Source organism: Homalodisca vitripennis, chromosome 7 (genome assembly GCF_021130785.1).
Source record: "Homalodisca vitripennis isolate AUS2020 chromosome 7, UT_GWSS_2.1, whole genome shotgun sequence".
NCBI classification, from domain to species: Eukaryota; Metazoa; Arthropoda; class Insecta; order Hemiptera; family Cicadellidae; genus Homalodisca; species Homalodisca vitripennis.
Genome location: NC_060213.1, coordinates 58,662,563 through 58,675,624, shown reverse-complemented (window position 1 = coordinate 58,675,624; position 13,062 = coordinate 58,662,563). Strand labels below are relative to the sequence as shown.

Sequence of the window (13,062 nt, the reverse complement as noted above, 5' to 3'; positions counted from 1 at the left end):
TAATGGAAATTGTCTGAAAGAGAACGAATTACTCTGTTGATGATGCGAGGATATGGCGATCGTCAAAGATCTTATCGGGAAGTTTGTAATTTGTTTAATGACAACTTTCCCAGAAAGGAAATCCCATAAGTGTTTTCAACAACATCAAAAACTATTGAGCGTTTTGAAATGACAGGGAGTGTACGTAATCGGCCAAAGTCGGGTAGGATACAATCTGCAACAGATGAAGAACATGCACTAGATGTTTTGCAAACATTTATTGAAGACACCACATACATCGCTCAGAAAAGCTGCACAGCAACATGATATGCACACCCTATGTCTGTGAGTAAGATTTTGAAAATTAATAAATACAAACCCATTTAAAGTTCATTTAGTCCCAACAGTTAAGTGAGGATGATTACGACAGAAGAGTTGAGTTTTGTGAACTTGTGATGCGCAAATGTGATGACAATAGAGATTTTCTGACCAACATACTATTTTTCTGATGAGGCAACTTTTTTCCTAAATGGCAATGTTAACAGGCACAATTGCCGTTACTGGGCTAGTGAAAACCCACATTGGATTACTGAGTCCCATTCACAGCAACCACAAAAACTGAACGTATGGTGTGGAATTTTAGGTAAACAAAATTGTTGGACCCTTTTTCATCAATGGAAATTTAAATGCCGAACTTTACTACAATATGCTCCAAAATGAAATAATCCCAGCTATTCAAATTGCATCAGGAGAATACTTTGATAATGTATGGTTTCAGCAGGATGGTGCTCCACCCCATTATGGGAGACAGGTAAGAGAGTATTTGGATTTAAGGTTTCCTCATAAATGGATTGGCCGAAGAGGAGAAATCGAATGGCCTCCAAGATCTCCGGATTTGTCACCAATCGATTATTTCCTATGGGGTCATTTAAAATCCAATGTTTATAGAAGAAAGCCTCATAATTTGGAAGACCTAAGAAACAGGATTATAGAGGAGATTGCTTTGATAACTGAAGAAATGTTAGGCAACTCTGTCGAATCATTTTACACAAGATTGGCTCATTGTCAAACCGTAGAAGGAACACAGTTCGAACAATTGCTTTGACACCAAATGCAGGTAAAACGTTTGTTGTAAGACTTTTCTAACAGCATACATTATTTTTTATGTGTAATAAGAAATCAATAACATAAGTATTTCCATAATTGTACTGTAATAAAAACTGGCAAATTTGTGCTAATAGAACCAGCTTAAAATGAAATTTTTGTTTTATTTAATTGAACATTTAAAAAAAAATGCTAAAAAATTAGTGTAACACATTTTGTGGCAAGAACCATGTTAAAATTACATTGTTGAACATCAGTAAATTTTCAATACTAAAAATGCTCTATTTTCTGATAGAATAATTCCCTTGAGATGCGGTTTGTGGCATTCAATTCAGTAAGCTATTACCTTTAAAATTATGTATCACAAGTATAGGCTTCCATTAAGAATATTCACGATACCCTCGGCAGGTAACGTCCCCCGTTGGTGTGACATAACAAAACATTGTTTCAAAAAGTAGATGCCCAATCTCTATCACGATTGTAAGAGGTTTCAAATTTATATTTAAATTATTAAAGGATATATTTGGGTGTTTCCAGACATAATATACACCCTGTATTGTAACATGCATTTGATCAGTTTTCTAAATAGGTATTTGTAGATTGTTGTCAATGAAAAGGCTAGTTTAAGGGTTTTAATTTCTTGCTCAACTGTTTTGAGAGTTTGTCTTTTAATGCTTAGTAATAAAAAATTAGCTTTGAACCTTCCTAAAACATTTTTTAGTTATCTTGGCACTAAAGCGAAATTATAAAAATCATTAGCAGTCTGCCAAAGGGTTAAAATGAACAATTTCGTACTTTTAATTTAACAAAAATAAAATTTTTATACAAAATATAAATAAACTGGAAATTTAATATCAACCTACTCATATCTATCAGTTGGTTTACGAAGCTTCGTAAAAAGCCTCTTCACTTGAAATGTCTTTCCGTTTTCAACATTCTTCAGATGATTCGGTCCTGCAGTCAACTGAAAAAAAACAGTTTTTATATAAACACTATTAAATGTTTCTTCCGCTCTAATGAGAGCTAAGAATGATCAAGTACCATTTCATCATTATAAAAAATTATTAAACACAATTATTATACAATTCTCTTATTCTTATCATTTAATTATTTGAGATTACAAATGTCTAATGTCTTTTTTAGTAAATTTTGGGAAGTTATTTCATTTTGTATCATAATAAATAGTCTTGAATAACTTTATTTGATAATTCTAATATTAACATTACGTTGAGATTAATTTATAGATAATGATCATTTAGTTACTAAATGTCTAATTTCAGGTTAAATTATGTTGATTTTATTGTTAATCATATTTATTCATACAAGCAAATTAGGAAATAAATTAATAATTTAATGTTTAAATAACTCAATCCAATAAACTCTAATAAAAAGATAAGAACTTATAAAATTGTAACAGTATTTTATTTAAAACTAGTTCATACAATTGGAATTTGAAAACATAATTTTGATTTTTAAGTTTTTAAAACATTTTTGTGTACGGAATTTTGTAGTATCACTTGGATTATAAGTTTAATAAAAGGAATAAATTAGAATAAAGACTGATGCAATACAACAATTCAAAACCTTTTTATGAGCGATTTAGCCCAGTTTATCACTTTCAATCTTAATGGGGGAAGCACTATGTATGGGTTTGGAAATTTGCCAGAGTATATACCTTTTTATTGAGGCCTAAAAAAATTGTATAGTTTTTACGGGATTGGTTGCAACATTAACTGTATGTAGGCTGTCATTAACTGGACTACATGCTTAAAACAATAAATAAATGTTGGTCACTCACACTAAATATAACAACTGAAGATTTTTTTTTAATATCTACAACAGTTTAGAAGCATAGTAAGAATGGAACAGACAAAACAAGTGAAACAGCTGATATGGGCAGGAAAAAGATAGATGGGAAGAGTGCTGGTACCTCAAATTGTATAATTCACATTACCATAGGGAGACAGCATCAAACACTTTATGTGGAGTGTTACCTCACTATAGAAGTGCTCCAGGTAGGACTGATTGTTGAACCAATGTGGATAACCAATACACTGTGTCATCTGGTGAACCTTGAGCTGAGCTGCTCTCCTGGTCTCCTCATCCATCCAGGATACCTTCTCCAGTTGTTCCAGTAGTCCAGCTCGGAGATGACCCACCATCTGGAGAGCCTGGAAACAAACATGGCTGGAGAAGAAAGAGGATAAAAATATGTAACTGTACTTACTTACCACCTAATTTAATGAACAACTTGTTTAACTGCAAGATAAGCAATAGTAACTCTAATGCAATTCCAGAAAATAAAATTAGATTTCAGGAAAAATATTCACTTACAGACTGTTTAGCCTCATCATCAAAATGTAGTTGGACATATTTGTAGGCTACGGCAAATCTCCAAAGCATATTGGTACCCAGCACACACTCTTCCCATCTGTAATAATTAATTTGGTATAAGAATTCCAACAATCTTTCATATTTTGTTTATGAATACCCATATGTTATAGTCTGGGTGTTTTTGATGTCAAAATTAAGTAAGGAAATTGTTTTGAATGTATTTGTTGGCGATCTTTTCAGACGTGGACTCCAGATTCCCAGAGGTTAATTAGGTTTGATTAAATTTGTGCCAGCATTCGCGGTAAAAACTCTTAAAAAACATCTTTCTTACAGACTATAAGCATGATTCAGCTATGAGTAAGCTTCACCAAAACAAGTTATGTTGATTGAATTAATAACATTAATGGTAACTAGCAGTAACTGCGGCTTCACACACAATTTCGTCTTGAAAAATACGGATACCATGGGCAAATTCTTTTTAAATGAAATTCCAAACAATCCTGAGATAAGAGATAGTCACTAAAAAATATCCCAATATTTTTATTCATTTTATATTTAAGTTTAAAGAGCAGTGTTTTGGAACCCTGAAGTCAGAGAGTGAAACATTAATAACATAAAAATAAAATAACGATAAAAATAAGCATACTAACATTGAATAGCATGCAAGTGAATGTGCTTTTTTACATTTTTGTAAAGTTAGTTGATGTAGAAAAGTGTAGAAGTAAATTTTTTACTACAAAATTAACAAAAAATAACAAAAAAGAAAACAACAAACGACGATTCAACCACATCAGATTCCATTAGTGTCATGAATATCACTTGATATACAAGGAGTTCTATTATCAATAAAAATGATACTCAATGAGTTTTATTATCAATAATTATATCATACAGTAATAATTTGGGTATGTACTTTGCACAATTTAAATAAAAAGACATCTGAACAAAGAATAAAATGATTTGTGTACAAATAGCAATATACACTGCACAGAAATAAACAAAAAAATCACATCTGGGGAAACCATAAAAATTTGCAACTAGAAACTAGCACCTATAAAAATGAAAGACAACTGAACATAAAAAAAACTCATTGGCTTTCGATCAATATATAATTAAAAGGTCTGTGACTAGTAATTTATTGGTAAAATACTAATCCAAACTTTCGGTGTCATGATCAAAAAAATATATCAAAAGTATATATTTATAGCCATTGTAATTGAGTCCGGTCTTAATATTTTTTGTGCCATGGCTCATTTTGCTTTGTTTCCCTGATAAAAAGAAACAAAATATATACATACATACATCGGTCTGAGTCACTTACTTCTGTCAAAAGACAGAATATAAATTAGCTTTTACTATAAATTTAAAGACTATATATCTAAATAATAACTTTGTCTTTAATATCTGCATTACAGTAGTGACCAAGGACTGCATTCTTAATATTTGCTAAAACGTACAGTTAAAAGTAAGTTTCCTAAAACTTATAATATCTGGATAAACTCTGCGCCTAACAGCATTTCCTGAAAAAGTTGTAATAAGAAGTTTTGTTACTATCAAGCTTGCTCATTGCTTCTAAGACGTGTAAGCAAATGTAAAATGTAAAAAAATTATAATAAAAGTTAAACTATTAAACATGTAGTTGTGTTTTAAAATACAATGTTTTCACATAACAGTTAATTACATTTAATAGGCTCTTTCAATTAATAACATTTATTTGCTGTAATGCATTTATGGGATTCTTTTCAACATTAATAACTAGTGGAATGTAGCTCAGAGAACAAGAATAAAGTAATTAGTGCCTTTTATGACATGTTAAAAGCATTTGACACAATCTCACATGACAAACTGCTATATAAACTTACATTTTATGGTTTCAATAGTTTGGTAGTTTAGTTTGTAGGGTCTTACTTATCTGAAAGGCTACAAGCAGTTTATTATGAATGCTACTTTTCACAATACTTAAATGTAAGAACTGGTGTCCCACAGGGCTCAATCCTGGGCCCAGTATTTTTTATTACTTACATAAATGATTTACCTGGTACTATAGCTACTAACCATGCAAGCTCTTATATGTTTGCTGATGTCCTGGCTGTACAAGTTAAATGTAATAATATTTTATTTGCTAACGATGTTCTTTCTAATATTAGTGACACTATCGAGGACTGGTCAGCTACCAATTCATACTCAATGATACTCATTTATTACTGGTAAAGATTACATACATTGTCACATTGAAAACACAATATTGACACTTTGTCTTAATAAAGGTAAAACCACCATCTAGACAACAGAACGTTGACTATGTTAAATTCTTAGAAGTTATTCTTCAGAGTAACATCAAATAGGATAGGCACGTTTAAATGTTATGCAATAAAGTGTCTAAGGGTATTTTTATATTAATTAGGGTAAGATATATTGTAACTACAAACATCCTCTTACTGTCTACTATGCCTACCTTCATAGTTTCTTATCTTATTGAATTATTGTATGGGGCAATGATTGTAACACACAAAAATTATTAATTTTACAAAATGTGCTATTAAGATTATAGCTAATGTAAACATAAGGACTCACTGTAAACCTTTATTTAAAAAGTATGGTATTCTTACAGTACCTGCACTTTATATTTTAGATTGCCTATTGTATACAAAAAGAAATTTACTTGCCATACCTACAAATAGATCTGTACATAACCATATGACTAGAAACTAAAATTCTCTTAGAATATCTCAATGTAGTCTTAAAACCACTTTAAATGGTTTTACTGAAACAGGCATTAAACTCTACAACTCTCTTCCTTCTCATCTGAAATCTCTTGAAATTAATTGTTTCAAGAAAAGTATAAAAAGCTATTGATTAATATCAGCCCATATGACATCAGTGATTATTATGCTGTAATTGTCATTGTGTAATAGACACTTGTTACTAGGCTTAGGCAATGTATATCATAGATGATAGTTCACGCTAAATTTGTTTCTGACACTGCTATACGTTGCAAAGATGTTCTGGCAATAAAGAATTTGAATTTGAGGAATTTTTGAAACAGAAATAGGCTTATATGTTATCCAGTGAACCTAAGAATGTCCATGTGCAATTTTAGTACAATAGGTCCAGAAGTTTTTACGTAAACGTGTAACACACATATGAATATACAGACTCAATTCAATTTTTATACAATAATATAGATTCATATTTTCTTTAAAAAAAAATTCTGTATCTAATTATTTCTAACTGTGATAGACTTTAATTATAATATTGTTTTAAATTGTAGATTTTTAAACTATTTGAATCGGTTAAATATGTTCAGAATTTCGAAATAATCATAATAAAAAGAACAGAAGTCAGTTTCTATATGGGAATTATATTTTTTAGTTACTATCAATATTTTACAATAAACAAAAGAAACCTATCTGTTTGTGTGTTTAGAAAGATAATTAAATAATGCATTTTGCCCACCTGGGCAAATCTTCTGTTGCTCCAGACAAAACTTTATCAAACTCAAAGGAGAGTTGGGCCATCTCGTAGTTCAGGTCTCGGTTGATCAGCTTCACCAGTCTCCAGTGCATGTAGTTCGCTGTCAGATCATAAAAGTAATTATTAGGCCTAATTGTAATGAATGATCTCAAGTTTAAAAAATAATAAAAAAATTAAAGAATAAAATTACTTTTTTAAACCTTTGAATGTTTCTAATATTTTTTGAACTATCATTTTCATGTAATTGTTTTGAAACATACACATAACAAATTGATAAAAGAAGAAGTTGCATAATGAACTATTTACATGACTTTTAGTAGTACAGTATCAATAACAACAAAATTGTATTTTCTATATCCATTTAAATTACAATATATTTTAATAAAATATTTTCTTAAAATTTAAAAATCACTTACATTTCTTAAAAATTTGATTCTCAAATTTCAAATCCTAATAGCTTTACCCAGATTTTTTAAAAAATTCTTTGCTAAACCAATTTTTACTTAAGCCTTTGGAGACTACCTAAGAACACAAAAAGTGATCCCAGAATACCACACCATTTTAAAGGGGTTTGCAGATCTTAAAAACTGTTGAATCTACAGCAACAACATCAACATCAACAACAACATCAACATCATGAAGGTGGGGGGAGACCCACAAGTGAATAGCAGGAAGTATTATGCTTGTGCTTTTTAGCTTAAAAATTGTGGTTTAAATAATAGCTTTATGTGTTGAATTTTGTGCCAGTGTGTAAAGTAAGTTTCGCTCTTCAATAATCAGGTGACAAATTTAAAACACTTCCAAAATTAAAAGGAAGAAGTTAAAATTATTATATCTTTTTAATTGTGCATGGACATGAGAATACATTTATTGTTATCAAAGATTGTAGATCATAAGATAAGATAGACAGTAGCTGGACAGAGTTTGTAGTTTGACTCCACCCTTTTATCAAGGATATAGATGATGAGATGAGATAATCAGTAGCTGGACTGAGTCAAATTTTCTGGACTGGTAACAATTAAGTTTTCTTATCACAGTCACCTGATAGTAGCTCACTCGGTAAAGACACAGTCCTCTCTGACTTCTGGTGGGCAAGGGTTCAAATCCCACCTTGGACATTTACTTTTTGCATCAGAGTTGAATAAATATGTCTGTATAAATTCATTTGTTTTTTAATTGTTTTATTGTACATATTATTCTTTTTGTCAATTTAGGACATTTTACTATTACAACAGCAAGTGAATTTAATTTTAACTTAAATTCTATTAGGTCAAAAGACTTATAATTTTTATTTGTGTTATCCCTACGCGCAACTATTTTCAATACTGGAAATAATCTACCTTTCTGATAATGTGCATAACTAAATAGTAAAAACAAAATTTATACAAATGGAGAACGCAAAATTTAAAAAGGAGATTTAGTTATTGCAAAAATTAGAGGGCACTCGGCCTGGCCAGCAATAGTTGAAAGTGTTGAACCTAAAGGGAAATCACATGTATTTTAATGTGATTTTTTTTACTATACCAAGGAGAAAAGCGTTTGTAGGCCAAGTGAGTTGACTCCATATGAAGAAAACAAAACAACATTTTCTTCAAATGAATAAAAAAGCTAAAAATGATAACCTTTTTAATGCCATTAAAGAAATAGAAGATGCCTGTCAGATAAAAAAACAAAGAAAAAATCACAAAATTTAAGCAAGAATATCACCATGTCACCTGTAAATAGTTCAAATCATACACCCTACCCATCTACATCCACACCCTTAAATAATGAAAAAACTGTGGATAGTCACAATATCACTAAAGATGCGGCGGTGAACACAACTATGACTTGGATTTAAATTTTCGGTTGAAATGCCCTAACAGATAGGTGTATCAATTGGATCTAAGCACAAGGCAAGATAATAATCCCTCTGAAGTGCCAGAATTAAACAAGGATCAAACAAAAGAAAGTAATAACCCGGATTTCCCAAACACAAATACTTTTAAAAGAGCTTAAAATCAGCAAAAAAAAATGAAATAGATAACTTAAAAGTTGTTATCGATTTGCTTAGGGTGGACAATGAAAAACTGACTGCTGAACTTAATGAAGCAAGGAGTGGAGTGAAGCAAAAGAAACAAATATTGGTCAAAAACAGATGTTCTCGTATCAATGAAAGTAATCAGCTTGTGATTATGGCAGATAGCCATGGCAAAAATATTAGTAGTCTTGTCCAACAAAGAACTCTCAGAAGTGTTTTTTGTCATAACGTTAGACCTGGAGCAAAAGTTCAGCAAGTCACTGATGAAGTTACAAACGTAAGAAAAACTTAACAAAGGATGATTATCTTTTAATCATGGCAGGGTCTAATGATGTGGAGACTTCAGGGATCAATCGTCTAACACAAAATGTGCAGGAACTAATAAAAAAATACAACTGACACTAATCTTATCATAGCTACTCTGCCAATGAGACACGATCGACCGACCCTGGATTTGAAAATTTCTAAATTAAATACAGAACTGGAAAAGCTAATATTAGAATCTCCTCTAAAGCCTCAGATTTTTACCCCTTCATCTTCTTCCTCGCCATTTGTTCACAAAATCATGGATTACATTTGAATAAAAGGTCAAAGATAAAGTAGCTGAAATGATTGCTAAAATTACTTCTGCAAGCTTGTAAACCCAACATATCTGAGGTGAAAGAGTTAACTATAAAGATGAATTGTGAAAACCCCAAAATAACTTAAAAAAGTAGGAAAGATTCAAGTTTGTAGAGGCCGAGATAGGCGGTGTTATAGAGGAGTACAAGAATGATACATCTGTAAGCATTTGCTCATGCGATCTCAAAGCGATTTCCATCATTATCGACACATGTCGGCTGGCGTGCTGTCGTATTTAGGAATAAATTTGGGAGACCTCAGCCAAAGGATTGTGTTTTGGGAAAAATTGGCTTGTCAAGAAATAGATGATGGAGCTGTGTGTATACAGTCTCGTGACCAAGTCTAGTTTACTGTGGTAAGCCTGAACTGATAGACTACGGTGCTGCCTTCAACCAATTGACGCAAGACTTTACAACCAGGGGTCTAAAAAACCCTCATTTGTTCGCTTACTATGGGATGTCTGAGGGACCTTATCTTGCCCGAAACAATTTGCCCACTAACATTGTTAATTTTCAAAACGCCACAGGCGCATCTGTCTGCATTGTGTCCTGTGATCAACCAACAGCGAGAAGGTCACTCTCAGATGCAGACTCTCCCACAATGAGTTCTTACAAAAACTGAAGGAAGCAATCAATAACTGCCAAAACAACACTCCAAGACCACAAGTAGAGTATCCAGAGCCTCAACCAAAGACCCAGAACAATTTTTTCCAAATGTACAACCGGTTGAGCCATCTTTAAACTTTCAAAAAATTTATTGCACAAAACCCAAATAATTAATAAACTCAAAAATTATAAATCTTTTTCCATCAAAATATTCAACATTTACAGTCACGCAGAGAGCAATTAGAAGTTATCTTGACAGAATTAAATCCAGACATAATAGTTTTAACCGAACATAATATGAATAACATTGAGCTGGAACGATTTTAATCTTCTAAATTATTTCCAAACTACAAATTATACATGCAGCACTACAACAGGAGGCGGCGTAGTTATCTTGGCCAAAGAGAGTTTAAAGATGAAACAACTGGTTTCCACAAAAATAGATGTACTGTGTCAAGATAAGTTGTTTGAATGCTGTAGTGCTAGATTTGAAACAGACAAGCTTAGCTTTTTATTGGTAGGAATATACAAAAACCCCACAATTCGAAAATTCAGAGTTTTTAATTCGCCTGAATAACTTGTTTGAATTTTTAATATCTAAAGGAAAGTATGTCATCATCATGGTTGATTTCAATATTGACATCCTTAAAAATACAAATGAATCAAAAGAGCTAAAGAATATTCTTTTAAGAAAATGGAATGAAGTATTTAATTGACTTCCCAACTAGAGTCACTGCCACGTCTAAGACATGTATTGATAATATAATACCTAATATAAGTATGGATCAGTTAAAAGTTGAAGGAGTGGTAACTGCACTATCAGATCACGATGGACAAATAATAGAACTAATGAATTTTCAAAACAATACAAATAATCAAAATTTAAAATTTTTGGACACACGAAATTTCTCTCTAGATAACATGAATTTATTTAAATCACTTTTAGAAAAAGAAAATTGGCTAACCCTTTTTGAATCATCTATTGAAAATAAATACAACACTTTTCACAACATTTTTCAATATTATTTTAATTTATCTTTCCCGAAAATTCTAAAAAAATCCAACAAAACCAAAAAAAAACATGGATTTCAGAAGAACTAAAGGAAGAGAAAAATAATCTCATCCATCTAAACAAATTATGTTAGAAACTCAGGCTTAGAGATGTTTAAGAGAGATCTTAAGAATAAAAATCAACAATATAAATGTAATTTAATGAATGCAAAGCGAAGTTTTTATGATGAAAAGATTAAAAACTCTGAAAACATAGGTAAAACCTCATGGGAAATCATAAATAAAGAAACAAAGAAAACTTCATCCAAGGTAGCAGAGAAAAGTTATGTTTTAAAAGTCTGATAAGGGACTGTTTCAGACCCTAGCCAAGTGGCAAATAGTTTTAATAATTATTTTGTTAATATTATTGAAAACCTGTTAAGTAGTATGCCCCCAACTCATGATGAAGATATAACTCCTACCAAAATTCCCGAATTTAGGTGTCCCCCATCAGATGAAAAAGAGGTAAATGATAATCTTGAACTCTCTAAAAAACAAGTGGTCTAGTGGGTACGATGAGGTCCCCATTAAAATCATTAAATTTGCAAAGGACCCCTTAATAAAACCCTTAGTACATTTAATAAATGCCTCTTTCATCTCAGGGATTTTTCATAGTCAACTCAAAATTTCAAAAGTTATACCAATCTTTAAAAAAGGTAGGAAACTGAAATTCAAAATTATCGGACCGATATCCATTTTACCATCAATTTCGAAAATGTTTTGAAAAAGCAATGTATTTAAGACTAGTGACACATTTAGAAAAAATATGATCTTTTTGACTTTGAACAACACGGATTCCGAAAAAAACAAATCTATCATTACTGCTTTAATTTGCTTTTATAGAATCAATTATCGAATCAATGGATAGGAAAAAATAAGTAGCTGAATCTTCATGGACTTGTCAAAAGCTTTTGACAGTATTTCCCACATTAAAATGATACAAAAATTTGAACAAATTAGGAATAAAAAATTATTATTTAAAGTGGTTTGAATCCTATTTAACAAACAGACAACAATTTGTAGAAATAGCCAAAGTAAACAACAACAGAATTTTGAAATATAAATCAAAAACCAGAAGTAACTAAGTATGGGGTACCCCAAGGGTCAATTTTAGGCCCATTGCTATTTATCTGCTACATAAAATACATGCCTATGTGTCTTAGTCAAATTAACCAAACAAAAAACCAACTCTGCATTTACGCAGATGACTCCCAATCTTATTATCTCTACAAAGACAGATACAGAACTAGAAATAAACTCTTTTTATTCAACTATCAAAATTACAAGAATTCTTTTTTAATAAACAATTTAATCTTAAACGCTCAAAAGACTAATTACATGTTGTTTACAACAAAACAAAATAGGAAAGATAGCCAAGTCCCAAATTCATATTGATACTGAGGTCATATCCCAAGTTCCTAAAACCAAATTCCTAGGTATTTACATTGATAGCCATCTGAGTTGGGATCAGCATATTGACCATGTCTTAACTAAAATTAATTCTGGAATTTATGCTCTAAAAAGGTTGTCTAACTTATGTAATCTAACTGTATTAAAAAAGTGTATTTCATGCTCACGTTCAAATCGCATGTATCTTACGGAATATGTGTGTATGGAGGTACATCCAACCAAAATCTCATAAAATTTTAATTTGCCAAAAAAGAGCTGTAAGAGCAATGTTAAATTTACATAATGATGACTCGGTACGACCAACATTTCATTGATTTAAAAAAATTTTAACAGTTCATAGCCTGTATATTTTAGAATGTATTATTTATGTCAAAATTAATTTAGGAAAATTTTTAACACACAATGATATTTACCATTACGACACACGTAATAAAAATAAAATAGTTTTGGATAATCATAATTTAG

General features: G+C 31.0%; 1 protein-coding gene across 1 annotated transcript in view; it reads right to left on the bottom strand.

Annotated features, from left to right (window-relative positions):
* Positions 1-13,062, bottom strand: part of LOC124365860 (neprilysin-4-like) — a 69,214-nt gene that overhangs the window by 26,622 nt on the left and 29,530 nt on the right. The window contains exons 9-12 of the mRNA XM_046821946.1: positions 6,874-6,991; positions 3,418-3,514; positions 3,078-3,254; positions 1,947-2,047 (exon numbers count right to left, since the gene is read on the bottom strand). Of these exons, the coding sequence (XP_046677902.1) occupies positions 1,947-2,047; positions 3,078-3,254; positions 3,418-3,514; positions 6,874-6,991 (493 nt within the window). The remainder of the gene's footprint in view (positions 1-1,946; positions 2,048-3,077; positions 3,255-3,417; positions 3,515-6,873; positions 6,992-13,062) is intronic.